Source organism: Hyalella azteca, unplaced genomic scaffold (genome assembly GCF_000764305.2).
Source record: "Hyalella azteca isolate HAZT.00-mixed unplaced genomic scaffold, Hazt_2.0.2 contig3122, whole genome shotgun sequence".
Taxonomy (NCBI): domain Eukaryota; kingdom Metazoa; phylum Arthropoda; class Malacostraca; order Amphipoda; family Hyalellidae; genus Hyalella; species Hyalella azteca.
In genome coordinates, this window is record NW_025933375.1 from 638,892 (window position 1) to 659,627 (window position 20,736).

Here is a 20,736-nt window from a genome sequence, read left to right on the forward strand (position 1 = left end):
TATACATCATATCAGGTATAGTATATAATATAGTATAGTCACCCTCACCCTTAAGTTTTGCGACTCAGGTGACACAAGTTTATAGCTTATTATATACATTATAGAGTGTGTTTTAGTGTATCATATAGCATAGTATATCATATATTATATAATATAGTATAGTAATCGTTAAGTTTTGTGACGCAGGTGACGCAAGTTTATAGTTTATTATATACATTATTGAGTGTGTTTTAGTGTATCATATAGTATATCATATCAAGTACGGCATATGATATAGTATGTCATATAGTATAGTCACCCTTAATTTTTGCGACGTAGGTGACGCAATTTTATAGCTTATTATATACATTATAGAGTGTGTTTTAGTGTATCATATAGCATAGTATATCATATATTATATAATATATATAGTAATCGTTAAGTTTTGCGACGCAGGTGACGCAAGTTTACAGTTTATTATATACATTATAGAGTGTCTTTTAATGTATCATATAGTATAGTATATCATATCAGGTATAGTATATCATATACTATAGCAACCGTTAATTTGTACTACGTAGGTTACGCAGACAGAGGTCTTATAGTTTATTATATACATTAAAGAGTATGTTTTAGTTTATCATATAGTATATCATATCAAATACAGTATATGACATAGTATATCATATACTATAGTAACCGTTAATTTGTACTATGCAGGTTACGCAGACAGAAGTGGAGGTGTCACAAGGAGGGACGGTCCGCGTCGACTGCTCCGGTCCAGCGCAGTACGCGCTCGCTGCCATCAGATGGTCACGCTTCAACGGACAACTTCCTCAGGTGGGGCTATGCAGTTTTTATTTTTATGTACAATAAAGTAAAGTTATTTAGTTTTAGCTAATATATTACAAGAGATGATGTACATAGAATGAAGTCAAATGTATTTTTCTTTCGATTGAATTAAATTTATGTTTTCTTGCGATTTAAAAACCATTGTAACCACGCTTCAACGGACAGCTTCCTCAGGTGGGGCTATGCAGTTTTTATTTATATGTACAATAAAGTTAAGTTATTTAGTTTTAGCTAATACATTACAAGAGATGATGTACATAGAATGCATGAAGTCAAATGTATTTTTCTTTCGATTGAATTAAATTTATGTTTTCTTGTGATTTAAAAACCATTGTAACCACGCTTCAACGGCCAGCTTCCTCAGGTGGGGCTATGTAGTTTTTATTTTTATGTACATTAATTTAAAGTTATTTAGTTTTAGATGATATATTACGAGTGATGATGTACATAGAATGAGGTCGAATTATGTATCTTTAGATTGAATAATATGACAATGTAATTTTTACTTTTATGTACATTAATGTTAGGTTATTTAGTTTTAGTCGATACATTACAATAGATGATGTACATAGAATGAGGTCGAATGTATGTATTTTTAGATAGCTTGAATAATTGGTCTATGCAGTTTTTACTTTTATGTACAATAAAGTAAAGTTATTTAGTTTTAGCTTATACATTACAAGAGATGATGTACATAGAATGAGGTCGAATGTCTTTAGATAGCTTGAATAATTCGTCTATGCAGTTTTTACTTATATGTACAATAAAGTAAAGTTATTTAGTTTTAGATGATACATTACAAGAGATGATATACTTGGAATGAGGTCGAATGTATGTGTCTTTCGATTGAATAAAATTTATGTATTGTAGTAATTTAATAACATTGTAATTGTTGAGTGATCTATTTGGAACAGTAATTTATCATCACATAAATTACGTACACTTCCACCAGAGCGCTACCCAGAGAATGTATATACTTTTTGGTTGAATTAAATTATTGTTATGTAGTGATTAAATATCTATTGTAAATATTTGAGTGATCCATTAGAAACAGTAATTTATTATTACTTAAATTCCCTACACCTTCACTAGAGCGCTACCCAGAGGATGTATGTATTTTTAGATTGAATAAAATTTATGTTATGTAGTGATTTAATAACCATTGGAAATCTTTGAGTAATTCATTAGAAACAGTAATTTATCATTACACAAATTCCGTACACCTCGACCAGAGCGCTACCCAGAACAACGGTGAGCTGGTGATCCCTAACGCGCAGCCTGAAGACTCAGGCCTGTACCTCTGCTCCATACAAACCTCGGACGGCTTCAGCGGCGAGGCTACCACGCGCATACAGATCATCAGGACCTAGTGAGTGCCACCAGATTTTATGTGAATATTAATTCCAAATTTAGGTTTAACACGTTGACTACGTATTGGTACATATGCTTACCACGAAATGTATTTCTCCAGGAGGTTGTGGTACATAATTCAGGTTCCCTAAAATCAGCCAAATCCGAAAACAAAAAAGGCCAAAAAAGGCCGATAATTCAATGTATACTAGTTTATTTGTGGGTTCCGCTATAAAAATTCCATTTATTTTATTTTTGCAGCATTTAAAATTTAATTAGGAAGTACCCCTATCATAAATTTTAGCCGGCCAACGCAATTGAGAAAAACTAAATCGCGGAATTTGTCCGGAAAAAATGACCGTCTGGCAACCCTGCTTAAAAAAAGTACAAAAAATGAAATAATAGTACAATATGAAGCAATCGTAGTCAACGTGTTAATAAGTACTCATATTTTCAGTCTGCTTATATCGCAAGTTCACAAGGAATTTAAAAGCAAAGAAAACACCTAGCATATTTACCATATCGATATCGAGACCGTGCGTTTGCAATATCGATATGATGAATTTGCTTGGTGTTTTCTTTGCTTTTAAATTGCTTAGGTTTGATTATACGACCAGCTCTTCCATGAGTATTAATTCCAAATTTAGGTTTAATAATACGATAAATTAGGTTCAATAGTTTGACCAGCTCTTCTATGAATAGGACCTAGTGAGTGCGACCAGCTCTTCTGTGAATATTAATTTTAAATTTAGGTTTAATAAGTACTCATATTATCAGTCTGCTTATGTCGCAAGTTCACAAGGAATTTAAAAGCAAAGAAAACACGAAGCAAATTTACCATATACTTATTGAAAACGTCGATATGGTGAATTTGCTTGGTGTTTTCTTTGCTTTTAAATTCCTTAGGTTTAATAATACGACCAGCTCTTCCATGAGTATTAATTATTATTGTTAATATTATTAATATATAAATTATTAAAAACTAAAAAGATACTAAAACTAAAATTAATACTATATTATTAATTTTAATTTTAATAATAAAATATTATCTTATTTATGTCTGAATTTTCACTCTTAAAAAGTAGTTTTAAAGTTCATAGCGAGTCGAAGAGGATTAAGCGCTGCCTTGCCCTATGAAATGGACGCCATTAGAATCCAAATAAAGGTTTAATAATACACATATTATCTTGTTTTTTTTTTTAGTTTTCACTCTTAAAAAGTAATTTGAAAGTTCATAGCGAATTGATTGTGTAAAACATTTTAATGAACTGCCTGATGACTTCAGAATAAACTGTTCCAAATCCATTTTAAAGGCAAAATTTCGTGATCATATTCTTGCTCAATATTAATCTAACGTTGTTTATCTTATAGTTTTTTTTTCTTGTGACAATTTACTTATGTACTGCCTTTACTTTAGAATGTAATATTTGTATTATTTTTTTTTGTACTTGTTGCCACTATTATGTTCATACTCGTCACCTATTACGCCTGCGAAGCTTTTTTATAGCTTGTATAGGCTTTTCACCTGGAATCATTTATTTCTAAATAGCATGTTTATTTTTCTCTTTCTATTGAGTCGTGCTCTGTTGCTTCTGTGTGTGAAAGAATAAAGAATAAAAGAATCGAAGTGGATTAAAGGCTGCATTGCCCTATGAAATTTACGTCATTAGAAATAAAATTTGATGTTCAAAAAGGGTATTGAATAACTTAAGCGCTGCCTTGCCCCTATGAAATATACTCCATTATAAATAAAATTTGATGTTCAAAAAGGGTATTAAATAACTTAAGCGCTGCCTTGCCCCTATGAAATTTACGTCATTAGAAATAAAATTTGATGTTCAAAAAGGGTATTAAATAACTTAAGCGCTGCCTTGCCCTATAAAATTTACGCAATTATAAATAATATTTAATGTTCAAAAATGGTAAGAAATAACAATGCAACGTGTTTTTAGCGCATTTTCTCATTTATGGAAAAAATGCACTATTGTGCTCTCCATGTCCGTCCGTCTGTCCGTCCGTCTGTCCGTCCGTCTGTCCGTGACCTCAAGTTTTCGTCGACGAGAAAATGCGCTCTCTGTCACTCACTGCAGTGAGTACTGAGTTATATTTTTTTCAGCAACGTGCCTACGGTGCGCATCGAGCCTGACCGCCAGACCATCAGCCAGGGCAAGAGCGCCGAGGTTCGCTGCATCGTCTCTGGGTCACCGCAGCCCACCATTGTCTGGTCAAAGGTGCGAGCAAATACATGAAATAATAATATTTTATCCTTAATAATATATTTTCAATTGCTAAGCTAAAGCGAATTTATATAAGACCATGATTTACCCAACATAAAGTAATATTTTCTTGTTTATAGTTCGCCTCTGGCTCACCACAGCCTACCATTGTCTGGTCAAAGGTGCGAGCGAAGATATAAAATAATAATGTTTTCTTCTTAATAATATATTTTAAATTGCTAAGCTAAAGCGAATTTATATAAGACTATGATTTACCCAACATGAAATAATATTTTCTTATTGATAGGGTATCTTCAATGGCTAAGATTAAGCGAATTTATATAACACTATGATTTAACCAACATAAATTAATATTTTCTTATTGATAGTGTATCTTCAATGGCTGAGATTAAGCGAATTTATGTAACACTATGATTTAACCCAACATGAAATAATATTTTCTTATTGATAGTGTATCTTCAATGGCTGAGATTTAGCGAATTTTCATGAAAATATTGTATAATTATTTTAAGTATTATTTAATATTATTTAATGAAAGTATTATTTATTATTTTAAAGATGAAATGACGCCTGAGTTTATGACATACTTCCTGCTTTTTATGTTAGAACTTTTCCATCTCTAGAGATGCAAATAACTCTGAAAATATCAACCATAATCTTGACTGTATTTAAATGCATCTCAAAATTGCATGCATGTCTGTATATTAAACTAGCGGCAATTTAGTTCAAATGAAAAGACATCTAGTGTTAAGTTAAAAAAGCATTAGCCTAGCTTCTATTTGTTAAGAAACTTGATGATTGTCTCTGTAATCCTCAGTATAGTAACTACTATTCTTTGATATTAATCATGTGGTTATATATATTCATTTACTACAGGTTAACGACGTGTTTAATTGGTCGTGGCGTGACCGTTTTCTATTTATTAAGAAACTGATTATTCTCGCTTTAATCTTCAATATAGTAACTACAATTCTTTAATATTAATCATATGTTTATATATATTCATTTGCTACAGGTTAACGACGTGTTTAATTGGTCGTGGCGTGACCGTTTTCTATTTATTAAGAAACTGATGATTGTCGCTGTAATCTTCAATATAGTAACTACAATTCTTTAATATCAATCATATGTTTATATATATTCATTTGCTACAGGTTAAAGACGTGTTTGGTCGCTAATCTTCAATATAGTAACTACAATTCTTTAATATTAATCATATGTTTATATATATTCATTTGTTACAGGTTAATGACGTGTTTGGTCGCGGCGTGGCCGTGGACGGCGACGTGTTGCGTATTAATCATATGTTATATATATTTATTTGCTACAGGTTAACGACGTGTTTGGTCGCGGCGTGACCGTGGACGGCGACGTGTTGCGTATTAATCATATGGTTATATATATTTATTTGCTACAGGTTAATGACGTGTTTGGTCGCGGAGTGACCGTGGACGGCGACGTGTTGCTGATCAATCATATGGTTATATATATTCTTTTGCTACAGGTTAACGACGTGTTTGGTCGCGGCGTGACCGTGGACGGCGACGTGCTACGTATCGTCAACGCTGAGGTCAGCGACCGCGGCATGTACGTCTGCGACGCTCGCAGCAGCGGCGGCTCTGCTCGCGCTGTCACAGTCATCGAAGTTGAACGTATGATTTCGATCATTAATTTACCTAATGTAACTTTACAATAATTTTAACAAGAATAATTTTGCAATTGATCTAAGATATGTAACTTTTAATTTAATTTAACAAATGTAACTTTACTATTAATTTAACAGAGGTAACTTTACAATTTAAAAAATGTTACTTTACAATTAATTTAACACAGGCAACTTTAAATTTAACAAATGTAACTTTACAATTAATTTAAGAAATGTAAGTTTACAATTAATTTACCAACTATAACTTTACAATAAATTTAACAAATGTAACAATTACAACCAATTTAACAAATGTAACTTTACAATTACAAATCATTTAACAAATGTATCTTTACAATTACAAATCATTTAACAAATGTATCTTTACATCTTTACAATTACAATTAATTTGACAAATGTAACTTTACAATTACAAATCACTTAACAAATGTATCTTACAATTGCAAATAATTTAGCAAATGTAACTTTAAAATTACAATTAATTTAACAAATATAACTTAATAATTGCAACTAATTTAACAAATATAAATTTGCAATTACAAATCATTTATTAAATGTAAGTTTACAATTAATTTATCAAATGTAACTTTACAATTGCGAATAATTTAGCAAATGTAACTTTACAGGTACAATTAATTTAACAAATGTGACTTTACAGGTACAATTAATTTAGCAAATGTAACTTTACAATTAATTTAACAAATGACGAACATTACAATTACATATTAAACCTTCAATGATAAATGTACAATGATGGAAACGGTAGTTAAGTAATCAAATTAATAGGAAATTAAATTAGTTTCATTCTGCGCCGTTAATTACTCTACGCATTAATTGCTACCATTCCCTGAAGAAAAAAAAACGTTTTTATAATTTAAATTCGAGTGAATTTTTTATTAGTATTCGATTAATATGGAAGTTGAACTTAAAGAAGTTGCCGTTATCTAATATATAATGATTGTGATCCCTTCTGTTAATATTGTATGTAATCTTCAAGAGTAATACTTAGTTGTTCATGACTTTTGTCTCAATTCAGAATTCTATTTTAAATCTCTCAAAATTTACCGTTATTAAATTTCTGTGCGAGTTCACGATGTGCTGAAAAAGTCAATTCTCAGACTGCTTGACATTTTATTCAGATTTACTCATTTTACCTCATTGTTAAATGAAAAACATTCCGCAACTTAGAAAAAGTTTTAATTCCAATATAAAATTTCTGCTATTTTTATACCGTATCAAAATTTTGAGGTCTGATTCATAATAAAGATTAACACTATGTAATAATTTTTCTATTATCTTTTCTACTTCACTACGTTTCAACATTTAAATGAATCATTTAACTAATTATTAATTCGCTTATATTCTCTTCTAATTCACTATGTTTCAATATTTACGTGAATCATGTAATTATTTATTAATCCGCTTATATTCTCTTCTAATTCACCACGTTTCAACATTTAATTGAATCATTTATCTATTTATTAATTCGCTTATATTCTCTTCTAATTCACTTCGTTTCCACATTTACGTGAACCATTTAACTATTTACTAATTCGCTTATATTCCCTTCCAATTCACTACGTTTCAACATAAGTGAATCATTATTAGCTCGCTTTTATTTTCTTTTAATTCACTACGTTTCAACATTTACGTGAATCATTTACCCACTCATTAAATAGCTTATATTCTCCTCTTGTTCACTACGTCTCAACATGTAAGTGAATCATTCAACTATTCATTGATTCGCTTATATTTTCTTCTAATTCATTACGTTTCAACATTTTCCTGAGTCTTCTAACTATTTATCAATTCGCTTTTATTTTCTTTTAATTCACTACGTCTCAATATAAGTGAACCATTTATCTATTAATTAACTCGCTTTTATTTTCTTTTAATTCCCTACGTTTCAAGATTTACATAAACCATTTATATATTCATTAATTCGCTTATATTCTCTTCTAATTCACTACGTTTCAACATAAGTGAATCTTTATTAGCTCGCTTTTATTTTCTTTTAATTCACTACATATCAACATTTAAATGAATCATTTAACTATTTAATAATTCGCTTATATTCCCTTCCAATTCACTACGTTTCAACATAAGTGAATCATTATTAACTCGCTTTTATTTTCTTTTAATTCACTACATATCAACATTTAAATGAATCATTTATATATTAATTATTTCGCTTGTATTAACATCAGGTCGGGAGCCGCCGTCAGTGAAGATGTACCCCGACACGCGGCAGACTCTGCAGCCTGGCAACACAGCGCTGTTCCAGTGCCATCTCACGGGGGGCATACCCATGCCCGAGGTCACCTGGGCACGAGCTGATGGTCGACCTATGGCCTCTAACATTGAGATTCTGCCTGGCGGTATTATTACGTAAGTCTTATATATTATATTATTATATATTATCACGCCTGGCGGTATTATTACGTGAGTCTCGTATATTATATATTATCACGTGAGTTTTATATCTTTTATATTATTATTTATTATTATATATTATCACGTAAGTCTTGTATCTTGTAATTTATTATAGGTTATAACGTGAGTCTGGTATCTTATATATTATTATATATTATCACGCAAGTCTCGTTTCTTTTATATTATTACGTTATATCTTATATATTATTACATGTTACGTGAGTCTTGTATCTTATATATTATTAAACACAGGAAGAATTGGAGACATGGCCCAGCATTCGGTGTTGTACTCTGCAATTCATCATTTATGGCATACAATCATATTTTTAGTTAATCCTAATACACTTTTACGGAAATTAACTGTAAACTCGTACATAGATTAATTAGAATATTTTATTAAAAATATACTTATTGATCTGCACTGGCAGGTTCACCCAAGTGACAGGCAGCGAGGCAGGATCTTACGTGTGCACCGCGCGCAACGATGCCGGGGAGGTCCGCAGCACAGCCACCCTCGAGATCATTGCCCTGCCCACCATCAGGATAAACCCTGGCCAGAACCCTTATCAGGTGCCTTCATCTGTAGTCGTAGAGAACCCTTATCAGGTGCCTTCATCTGTAGTCGTAGAGAGCCCTTATCAGGTGCCTTCATCTGTAATGCAGTAACTCATAGAGAACCCTTATCAGGTGCCTTCGTCTTTAATGCACTAAGTCGTAGAGAACCCTTATCAGGTGCCTTGATCTGTAATGTACTAAGTCGTAGAGAACCCTTATCAGGTGCCTTCATCTGTAATGCAGTAACTCGTAGAGATCCCTTATCAGGTGCCTTCATCTGTAATGCAGTAACTCGTAGAGAACCCTTATCAGGTGCCTTCATCTGTAATGCAGTAACTCGTAGAGAACCCTTATCAGGTGCCTTTATCTGTGATGCAGTACCTCGTAGAGAACCCTTATCAGGTGCCTTCATCTGTAATGTACTAAGTCATAGAGAACCCTTATCAAGTGCCTTCATCTGTAAAGCACTAAGTCGTAGAAAGCCCTTATCAGATACCTTCATCTGTAATGCATGAACTCACAGCAAACCATCATCAGGTGCCTTCATCACTAAGTCGTAGACAACCCTTATCTCAGGTATCAGAGAACTCTTCTCAATCTCAGCCAGAAAATCTACAGAACTTTGGCTTGATTTGGAACGGGCGAAAACATCAGAGACATTTAATTACATTTAATTCACACATCAATCGTTCTACAGAGTCTGTGTTTCTTAGATAACAAATTTTTTTCCTAGTCGAAGTGGCGGTAACGGATGAGAAAATTCAGGAGAGTATACATATAATTTACATGCGACGACATTCCCGATACTAAATTAATACATTTAGAATTAACGTTTCGGTTTACAATTTAATATTTCTTAATTTTTCTCGGCAATTTGAATTCTTTTAACTGTCATTTACGTCGTACATCAGATTTTAGCTCAAAAACAGCCGTGTAACTGAGTGGTTTTCTTATGAAGCACCGAAGACAAATAGGATTTTATTGGTGGAAAATAATATCTCGTGTAACTTCTATAGCTTTTCTATATTATTAGTTGTATAACGTAGTCACAATTAAAAGAATAATTGATTAAATATACCAGACTATATTAATTGTGTGGTATATCAGGTAATTTTAGCTGATAAACATCCGTGTAACTAAGTGGTTTCTTCTGAAGCACGTAAGCCAAATTAGATATTATTAGTTGGAAAATAAAATCTCATGTAACATCTATCGCATTGCTATATTATTGGTTTTATAGATGTTATTATTAGTCATATCATAGATGATATTATTAATCAGAATTAAAAAAAATTTTAAATCTACTATATTTTGTTAATTGTGTTGTAAATCAAGCAATTTTAGCTGAAAAAACAGCCGTGTAACTGAGTGGGTTCTTCTGAAGCACTTAAGCCAAATTCTATCGCATTGTTATATTATTGGTTTTATAAATATTATTATTAGTCATATCATAGATGGTATTATTAGTCAGAATTAAAAAAATAATTGTTTTAATGTACTATATTTTGTTAATTGTGTTGTAAATATTTTGTAAATTGCGTAAATGTAAATTTATAGATGTTATTATTAGTCACATCATAGATGATATTAATAGTCAGAATTAAAATAAAAATTGTTTAAATATACAAGAGTATATTAATTGTGCGGTAAATCAGGTATTATTAGTCATATCATAGATGATATTAATAGTCAGAATTAAAAAAATAATTGTTTAAATGTACTATACTATATTAATTGTGTTGTAAATCAGGTACTGGAAGGCAGTCGCGTGCGGCTGGAGTGTTCAGCGTCAGGCGACCCGGCGCCTTCTGTGACGTGGTACTTCCTCAGGGCCAACTACCCTACCAGCCTGTGAGTGCAGCGAGTTATTTTATTTAATTATATACACGAATTATTTTTATTTATTCGGCGGTTATTTTATTTAATTATATACACGAATTATTTTTATTTATTCGGCGGACGGTTATTTTATTTAATTAATTAAATACACGAATTATTTTTATTTATTCGGCGGTTATTTTATTTAATTAATTTTACACGAATTTAACGCAATTCTGTCGTGTTTAACTTTGTCATGAAGATTATAAACTTGTCTAAAAAAATTGTGAATAATAGCAAATTCTGTAAAAATTTGTGTAAAATAAAGAATTTGTGTATAATAAAAAAAATTGTGTAAAATAAGAAATTTGTGTAAAATAAAAAATGTTTGTAAAATAAAGAAATTGTGTAGAAATTTGTGTAAAATAACTAGTGATTACAACTTCAATCATGCTTCTTATGAATCTCTTTGTTGATCTCGCCAGCAGTTTTGAATTTGCGTGTTTAATTTTTAATGAAACATAAATGTACCATGTGATATTTTTTAATGAGTGTCGTGTTCTTATTATTTATTATTATATTTTTGATGTGTCGTGTTATTTATTGAGATTATTTTTTGCTCATTACCCGTCAAGTTCCTTATTGAAATGAAACAAAAATGTACTGTTTTTTTTGTCGTGTTATTTATCGATATTAATTTCTCTTTGTTACCCGTCAAGTTCTTTATCGAAAAAGCAACTACAGTTTCCTGTAATGCATTTCACGTTACGTTACGCGCCTCGCTCCCACAGCCCCGGACGCTCGCTCTCGCCGTCCTCTGTAGAGTATGAGATCTCGAGCATCTCTCCTGAGGACTCGGGCAACTACCGCTGCACTGCCACCAACGCTGCAGGTGCTCTACTATCTACTTTATCTACTCTCTACTTCATCTCTTCTCTACTTTATCTACTCTATACGTTATCTACTTTCTACTGTACCTACTCTCTACTTTATCTACTATCTACTTTATCTACTCTATACTTTATCTACTCTATACTTTATCTACTCTCTACTTTATCTACTCTCTACTTTATCTACTCTCTATACTTTATCTACTCTCTACTTTATCTACTCTCTATTTTATCTACTTTTTACTTCATCTACTCTCTCTACTTTATCTACTCTCTACTTTATCTTATCTTCATTGGCGCCAAAGTTCACTTCACCTACTCTTTTATGCTGATCTTTTTCGTATTTCAATCGACTTTTTCGGCAGCTTCGGTAGAATCATTTTCGTAGAGTCATTTTTTGTAGAGTCATTTTCGTATAATCATTTCAGCAGCTTCCGTAGCTTCATCTCCAATAGTGCAAATCTTTCATCTAAGAATACGTGTGTCCATTAAACTTCGTATATAAAATTTAAAAATGTTATTGTAATTATGGCCACAAACATACAAGAAAATCACCATGCCATTACTACTTCAAAAAACATATCGTTCGTTTTATTTCATGGCTCAACCGCTTGAAATAAGTTTATGTGTGTGCTGTCCAAAGTGTCCATATTTTGATAATGATTTTACTTTCTGCATCTTGCGTTTAGTAAATGAATGCTGGAATTGATGCAATTCAATGAATTAAAAAATTATGAACTATTCATAAAACATATTGTATTTTTGTAATTAAGCACTTATATTATCAGTCTGCTTATATCGCAAGTTCACAAGGAATTTAAAAGCAAAGACAACGCCAAGCAAATTCACCATATCGATATTGAAAACGTTTTCAATATCGATATGGTGAATTTGCTTGGCGTTTTCTTTGCTTTTTAAATTCCTTGTGATATTGTATTTATTACTTCTTCGGTGACTTACCGTCCTCATGTCGGAGGATAATGCAATCACTTTCAACTTTGTCATCAAATTCTTAAAAGAATAACAACCTAACCTACTTTGTGGTGTCCGCCCTCAGGCTCCACCGAAGAGTACATCCAAGTGATCGTGACCCCTACGCTACCTGGGACCCCGTATCCTCGACCCCCCGTGGACAGACCCGTGCCATCAGCACCCGTGGACAGACCCTTGCCGCCCAGACCCTTCCCGCCCTCGCGACCTGTTACAGAGAGCACACGGATCAATGTCGGGTCAACCTTCGAATTTTCTTGTTTAGACCGAGGTAAGACATAGTTTAATTTTTTAGGTGAGATATTGTTTCATTTATTTAGGTAAGACATAGTTTAATTTTTTGGGTGAGATATTGTTTCATTTATTTAGGTAAGACATAGTTTAATTTTTTAGGTGAGATATTGTTTCATTTATTTAGGTAAGACATAGTTTAATTTTTTAGGTAAGACATTGTTTCATTTATTTAGGTAAGACATAGTTTCCTTTTTTTTAGGTAAGACATGGTTTTATTTTTTTAAGTAACGTTAGAAAGTATTTTATGAAAACTATATCATTCCGTTTCAAGTGAAAAATTAAATTTATCTAACATTTTATAGTCCCAGCAAAATATTTTGTGCCGATCAACTCTAGTGTAGAATGCACTTTAAATACCAACGCGCTTGCTCGAATTTATTCTTCTATCATTAACAGCAACTTTCCTCCATAATTGACGATAAATACCAACGCGCTTGTTCGAATTTGTTCCTCTATCTGTTGTTTGCTTCAGAAAAAGCAACTTTCCTCCAAATTTACTATAAATTCATATCATTCAAGATACTTGACTCCGTTATATTTTGGATTCCTCTTCTCCCAAAATTGACTATAAATTCAAATCTTTAAGGTATTTGACTCCGTTGTATTTTACATTCCTGTTCTCCTGATTTGATTTCGATTCTTGCCTCCTTAGAAAGTCCCAGCTCGGGCGTGGTCGTAACGTTCCGCCGCGCCAACAACAAACCTCTGCCTGCATCTCACCACGTCGACAACGGCGTGCTCACCGTCTACAATGTGCAGAAGGAAGACGGTGGAGAGTACGCTTGTGTTGGGTCCAGTACGGCCGGTGGTCAAATTCTCTTCACCGTCTACCATGAAGTCTACATCATCGGTTAGTCTACCATGAAGTCTACATCATCGGTTAGTCTACCATGAAGTCTACATCATTGGTTAGTCTACCATGAGGTCTACATTTGGTTAGCCTCTCCTGATCTAAAGTCTACCAGGAAGTCTACATCATTGTTAGCCCCTCCTGATTTATAAGGAGGGGCTGAATATAAGATGAATTCTACGTGGTTTGTGGTGTCTTTTTCTTGAGTTCTCGGGACCGAAAACCTTTCTTCAAATCATTTCTTACGAAATTTACGCCGCGCTGTGGCTCAAATAGAAATCGAGAAACATTTACTTGTTATTCGAACAATTTACTGAGTCTGCATTGATAGTAAAACCTTTTTTTCAAGAAAACAGATCATCGTTCATTTCTGCTTTTCTCATAACTTCATTCAACTTCAAATAAATGGAATAAACGTCCTTGTACATTTCTATGACAACGTTTGATATAATTTCTGGTTAGTTCATTCTTGCTGTTATACGCCTCAGGTGTTATTTTTTTCATTGCAATTTTCCCCTCACAAACCTTTTGAATGTTGATTATGTTCTTTTTCGTTTCAATTCGAAAATCCGGTCAGCCAGCGTGTCTGGTCACCTGATTCAAAAGTCACTCAAACCATACTCTCTCATATCAATTACCCTATTTAATAGATCACAAACAACTTCTTTTCTGATCTAATCGTTAAGATACATGGTATAATTAACAAGCTTGCTATTATTAACAAACATACCATAATCATATAGTATATAGTTTATACTATAGTATTTATAGTATGTATAGTATAGTAAACATATAACAAAGCTGGTTATGCACAGCACCACCTGTGATCGAGCTGGAGCCAGTGCGACAGGTGGTGCGACCAGGTGACACGGTCTCGCTGCTCTGCAAGGCCACAGGCGACCGTCCTATAACCATCACGTGGGCGAAGGAGGGAGCCCGTATGCCGCCCTCTGTCATCATCAACGATGGCGAGATGATGGTAGGTATTTTAATGACACAATGTTTCGTGCATTAATTTAATAATTAGAGCTGGTAATTTTTAATTCTTCCGTTCTTTGATGCAAAATAACGTATATAATATCATTATATGTTATTGTTCTATTGATAGTAATATCGCCTATGCCGCCTGTGAAGCTTTTTAGCTTATATAGCTTATATAAGCATTCATAAGGAAGCATTTTGTATTTTTTTCTTCAAATTTTTGTTGTTCTCCTGTTATGTTTTTTGTGTGCTCCCGTGTGAATAAAGAAAGAAAGAAAGAATAAACGACTATGATCGCGGAAATGTCGACGAAGGTCGCTTACTTGTTTCAGCCCAGTTTTATTGCCGAAAAATCGACGAAGATCGCTTATTTGTTTCAGCCCAGATTAATTGCCGAAAAATCCGCGAAGATCGCTTATTTGTTTCAGCCCAGATTTATTGCCAAAAAATCGACGAAGATCGCTTATTTGTTTCAGCCCAGATTTATTGCCGAAAAATCGGCGAAGATCGCTTTTTTGTTTCAGCCCAGATTTATTGCCGAAAAATCGACGAAGATCGCTTATTTGTTTCAGCCCAGATTTATTGCCGAAAAATCGGCGAAGATCGCTTTTTTGTTTCAGCCCTGATTTATTGCCGAAAAATCGGCGAAGATCGCTTATTTGTTTCAGCCCTGATTTATTGCCGAAAAATCGGCGAAGATCGCTTATTTGTGACAGCCCAGATTTATTGCCGAAAAATCGGCGAAGATCGCTCCAGATTTATTGCCGAAAAATCGGCGAAGATCGCTTATTTGTTTCCGCCCAGATTTATTGCCGAAAAATCGACGATGATCGCTTATTTGTGACAGCCCAGATTTGTTATCGAAAAATCGGCGAAGATCGCGCCAGATTTATCGCCGAAAAATCGGCGAAGATCGCTTATTTGTTACAGCCCAGATTTATTGTTGTCTTTGCCTGCAGTTCCGCGGCATCACTCCCAGCGACGCCGGACGCTACATCTGCGAAGCCGTCAACGCTGCCGGCACCGCGCGTGCAGTTGCAGAGGTCGTTGTCAACGGTATGTAATAGATAATTTCTTCACCTCGTGCTATCATTCCGTATTTTTATTTGCAATACGTGCGTCAATCTATCATAAACGCGTGTCCGACTATGCCAAAATCCACGTGAAACTCTAACATTCTTCTACGGTTTTCTCGTTCGAAAGAAAAATCATCATAATGGAATCTTGGATTGATTTCATTAATATGCGATGATGATGATGGTTAAACGATGACGTTACGATGGGTTATTAAGTACTTATTACCTTTTTCTGACGAAATGCTAAAAGATGTTTTGAGGATAATATGCATATCAAAATTATATTCGCACGCATTCTCTTTTTTATTGAAATAGTTAATTAAAATCGCTCGCATTTCCAATTTTTGCAAGTCACCTCTCACCCAATTATCTCTCGTGTCGGTGAGGTAAGTAACCGCAAGTCCATGAACTGAAGGTGAGTCTTTGAATGAAATTTTTGTACATAATAATCTCCTTACAAACCTCACGGCTCTCTAAGCGAATCTTGTGCAAATAACTTCAATAATAATTTAATATCTTTTCTTCTAGAGTGCCTTATTTACATAGAATTCTATAATAATGTGTTCGCTGTTTGCTCCTCTCGCATAAGAAATTACTACGTCACGTGATTTGATTTATTTAGCGATAGTAGATTAATTCATTTGTAGATAATCCGACCCCATTAATCCAATTAATCTTTAGGGTATTTTTAAAAATATGATCCTATTTATTTCTTAAAATTTTGCTGATGGTACACATTTTATTTATACTTTTTTAGTCATTCCAAATTTACATAATGGTTCTGTGTATATATTCTTCTATTTTCATTCTATATCCTGAACGCAAACGCACCCCGCCTTTTGCCTCCCTTCATACCTGTCCTGTAAAGTCTTCACTTTTCTCAACAAACGTCTCGAAAAAATTTCCTGGCTTGATTAATAACGTGACCAATATTTATTGAGATAATTATATTCTAATTCTTTCGTTCCTTATTGAAAGTTTTCTATCAGCTTCCAAATTGTACAATTGTCATTGCCTTCGTCTTCACTAGATTATTCCCTATGTTTTTCAACTTGAATTACCCTAGATTTTTCCCTATGTCTTTCAACTTAAGTTACCCTAGATTTTTCCAAATGTTTTTCAGCTTAAATTACCCTAGATTTTTCCCTAAGTTTGCCAACTTAAATTAACGAGTATGCCGTGTTCATTGACGAGTTGCAGCTCCAACCATGAGTGAACGTCTAGTTTCCTACTTTCTGTACCATCAGTTCTATTCTTTAGCTGAAGATAGAAAAATACCACATTTACGTTCATTTTCTCTTATTCCCTTTCCATCACAATTGTTTTGAATTAGAATACAACAGGTGTATTGTTTTTTCCAAATACAAGTTCATTAGAATGAAATTGGCTAAGCAAAACGGCACATTAAACGAATTAAAGTTGACATCGACTCGATTGGCATTTTTCGACAGATTTTGGAAAGCCTCCATCGACCCCAGCTTCCCACTTAGGCGATGACGAAGATTTAGTTCTGGAAGGTTCAGGCGTGTTCTCACTTAACGGATCGCCGCTCGATTCTTTTATATTGCCACGCAGTACGCAATGTAATTTGAACCATTTCAAGTGCTCCGATGGTCAGTGCATAGATGTCATGCTACTCTGTGATGGCATGCGTGACTGTCTCGATGGCTCCGACGAGTCCGATTGCAATGCTCTGCTCGCCGTCACTAAACGTTAGTACCCGACGTCCCGTTTTAGTCCGTGTTCCTGATTTTGATGTTTCATTGTCCGTATTCTTGATTTTGATGTTTTTTTTTCCTGGAGATTATCCCGTTTTAGTCCGTGTTCCTTCGTCCTTATACATTTTCCTGATTTTGATGTTTCTTTTACCTGGAGAATATCCCATTTTAGTCCGTATTCCTTCGTCCTTGTACATTTTCCTGATTTTGATGTTTCATTGTCCGTGTTCCTGATTTTGATGTTTCTTTTACCTGGCGATTATATGTTATATGTTTATTGATGGCATGGCACAAATGTTCATTCGGTGTTTCGGACCGTCCTTCTGATCATATCCTGGCGACTTCAATGAACATTTTTGTCCTAATTGTGTCATTTTGTTGTTGTCCCATTTGTGTCATATATCTGTTTTTTTTGTGGTGGTGTTACGTTTCATGTATTGGGTTCAAATTTTACTTTACCACATGCTGCTGTTTCGAAGATCTGCCAGCTCCCTGTTTGCTGCGCTCGGTGTCAGCTCCTTGATTTTGGAACGCAAGATTGCAAACTCTTTACGTGGCATTAATACTTGGCTATGATTTCAGCGTTCCTATTTCTGTGGTTGATGTTGCTTTTCATTGGCTGGTGTTGATAATTATTTGCAACTAAATCTAACTTGTTATCGTGTCAGACATAAAAAAGTTCATATGATGCTATCAGATTTATTTTCAGAAAATAATTCGTTGACTCCGAACCTTGAAAAAATTTATCCCTTAAAAAGGATATCGATTTATTTCATTGGACCTTAAACCGTCATTATGACCAATTTGGTCAGTAAGCAGATGCGTGAGCCTGCATGCCAAAATGTTCTTGATAATGGTCACTGATTTCCCGTGCTAAAAATTTTGGTTAGCCTAGCAATAGGCAAAAACAAACCCACAACTTGCGGCAAATGATTCACCTGGTTATTTCCGTAGAGATTTCGCATTTTAAATGAAATTTTGCTTTTGAAATTTCAAAATTTTTTGAAATTTTGAAGAAAAAAATTTTTTTGCTTTTTTTAAATGTGATTTCACATTTTAAATGAAATTTTTGTGCATCGCATTTTATATTTCAGAAACACACATTTATTTTACATTTCAGACATTTGTTACTAAAGTGAGCTCTGCTCTGTTTATTGATTTTTATCCACACAAACCGCGATATTTTATGATAGTAAATTCTGTGTTGAAGCTTGTAGTGGTTACACAAAGCCTCTGTAGAAATTGACTGCCAACCACCAAGTATTTTGATCTGCTAAATGTGAGCCTTTGACATTTTTTTTAAATGAAACGAAGTTCGAGCACACAAAATTGCTTTACTACAATGATTACGCGTAGCGTTGGCCGTTGTAGCATTGTGGTCCATAGTCGATGGGACCAAAAATCGCTTTTGGCTTCATATATTATTCTTACAATCGCGCTTGAATCGAAATTATTGGATGAATCTATAGCCTGATATTGTTATATTTAATGAAACATGCATCATAAAGCTGATGGTTTAAAACATGGAAAATTTTCACGTGATTTTTGCTTGAAATTTCCTTATTTTAGTGTCATTTCTATTGATTGGAGAAAAAGTTAATCAAGTATCTTACATGATTTAGGATTTTCCTGAAGTCTCCATTTAGATTTAAAACTATACATTTCAAGGAACCATGGACTCGGTCCCTTGAATTCCGTCTCGACTTGATCATTTTTGAAATAGTTTATAATATGCTAAACATAAACCACATTTGTACGCAAAAAAGGTTGTCCTAACTCGCCGTGTGGTGACGGCCGCTGTGTTGATGAAGTAAAAATTTGCGATGGCGTGCCCGACTGTCCTGATCACGGTGATGAAACTAATTGTCAAGGTGAGAGTCTGATAAAAGGCTGTTTAACTGCCACTATTCTGCGAATTATTTGGATACCCTAACAAAATTTAGAGTCGCCCCAACTTCTGGTAATCCAAATCAGAAGCTGCCGCGTCTGTAAATTTTCACTGGGACCCTAACAAAATTTAGAGTCGCCCCAGCTTCTGGTAATCCAAATCAGAAGCTGCCGCGTCTGTAAATTTTCACTGGGTATAGCTGTTCGCTATAGGCTTTTAAAATGAGCGTTTAAAAACTTACGAACTGGACCGGATGATGCTATCAGTATACCCACGATAATGTTTTTTTATCGAGTTCAAAATCTATTTTGTATACATTTCAGTTTGTTTAGCTATTCTTAGGCTGAAGGCGCTATTCCTGCGTAGTTTTCTCTACTGCATAGCACGTTAAAGATGCAGAACTGATATATGAAAGAATACCACGAAAAGTTTGATTTTATATAATTAATGTGTGAGCATTTATGTATGGTGCATGCAGTATTAGAGATGTTCCTATTGTGTACAGTTGTTCCTTAAGGTTTCTTTTCTTTCTTATTTAATGTTGGTACCGCTTTTTCTGTCTTCGCTGTCACTGCAAGCTTCGTTTAAAATTATGCGAATATTTTCACCTATGGGATTTTCCTTTAACTTTTTAATGGGTTAGTGTGCGTTTACTTATAGCAACTCGGTGATGTACTTCCCTTAAGTGGAGATAACTGTATAAATGTTGAGAAATGTTATAATATTTGTCAGTTTTATTGCATGCCATCAGAACTTATTCATTCACTTGTATTGGCACATTCAATCACACATTTTTTTAATAACATTATTCTAATTGTTGGAATAGGCTTTCGATACGTGATGCGTACTGGTGTCAGCTCAACAAATCAAATCAAGTATCTTACCTTGTCTTTCATTACCTTGTTCTGGAAGTGTCACGTATCACTATAATGCGTCATACTTAATGTAAATTAATTTTGTGACTTCTAGTGTCAGCTACAGGCTAAACTTGTTATCAAACAAATTTTGTGGCCTAGTTGCTCATTCGAATATTTTGACCTGACACTCTTACGCATCACATATCGAGCCTAAAATGCTCGATCGGAACAAACAATTAATCCTTATAAGCTCTGGTATTTTGCTGCATGCTCATTGTTCCCCCAGACGACATATTTGACCT

At 33.8% G+C, this 20,736-nt stretch overlaps 1 protein-coding gene across 1 annotated transcript in view; it reads left to right on the forward strand.

Annotated features, from left to right (window-relative positions):
• The window catches only part of LOC108674300 (basement membrane-specific heparan sulfate proteoglycan core protein), a 218,311-nt gene that overhangs the window by 171,408 nt on the left and 26,167 nt on the right, over positions 1 to 20,736 (forward strand). The window contains exons 68-79 of the mRNA XM_047885790.1: positions 700 to 819; positions 2,064 to 2,200; positions 4,298 to 4,412; positions 5,923 to 6,070; positions 8,292 to 8,472; positions 8,946 to 9,087; positions 10,823 to 10,923; positions 11,682 to 11,782; positions 12,838 to 13,041; positions 13,717 to 13,914; positions 14,730 to 14,893; positions 15,855 to 15,951. Of these exons, the coding sequence (XP_047741746.1) occupies positions 700 to 819; positions 2,064 to 2,200; positions 4,298 to 4,412; positions 5,923 to 6,070; positions 8,292 to 8,472; positions 8,946 to 9,087; positions 10,823 to 10,923; positions 11,682 to 11,782; positions 12,838 to 13,041; positions 13,717 to 13,914; positions 14,730 to 14,893; positions 15,855 to 15,951 (1,708 nt within the window). The remainder of the gene's footprint in view (positions 1 to 699; positions 820 to 2,063; positions 2,201 to 4,297; positions 4,413 to 5,922; positions 6,071 to 8,291; positions 8,473 to 8,945; positions 9,088 to 10,822; positions 10,924 to 11,681; positions 11,783 to 12,837; positions 13,042 to 13,716; positions 13,915 to 14,729; positions 14,894 to 15,854; positions 15,952 to 20,736) is intronic.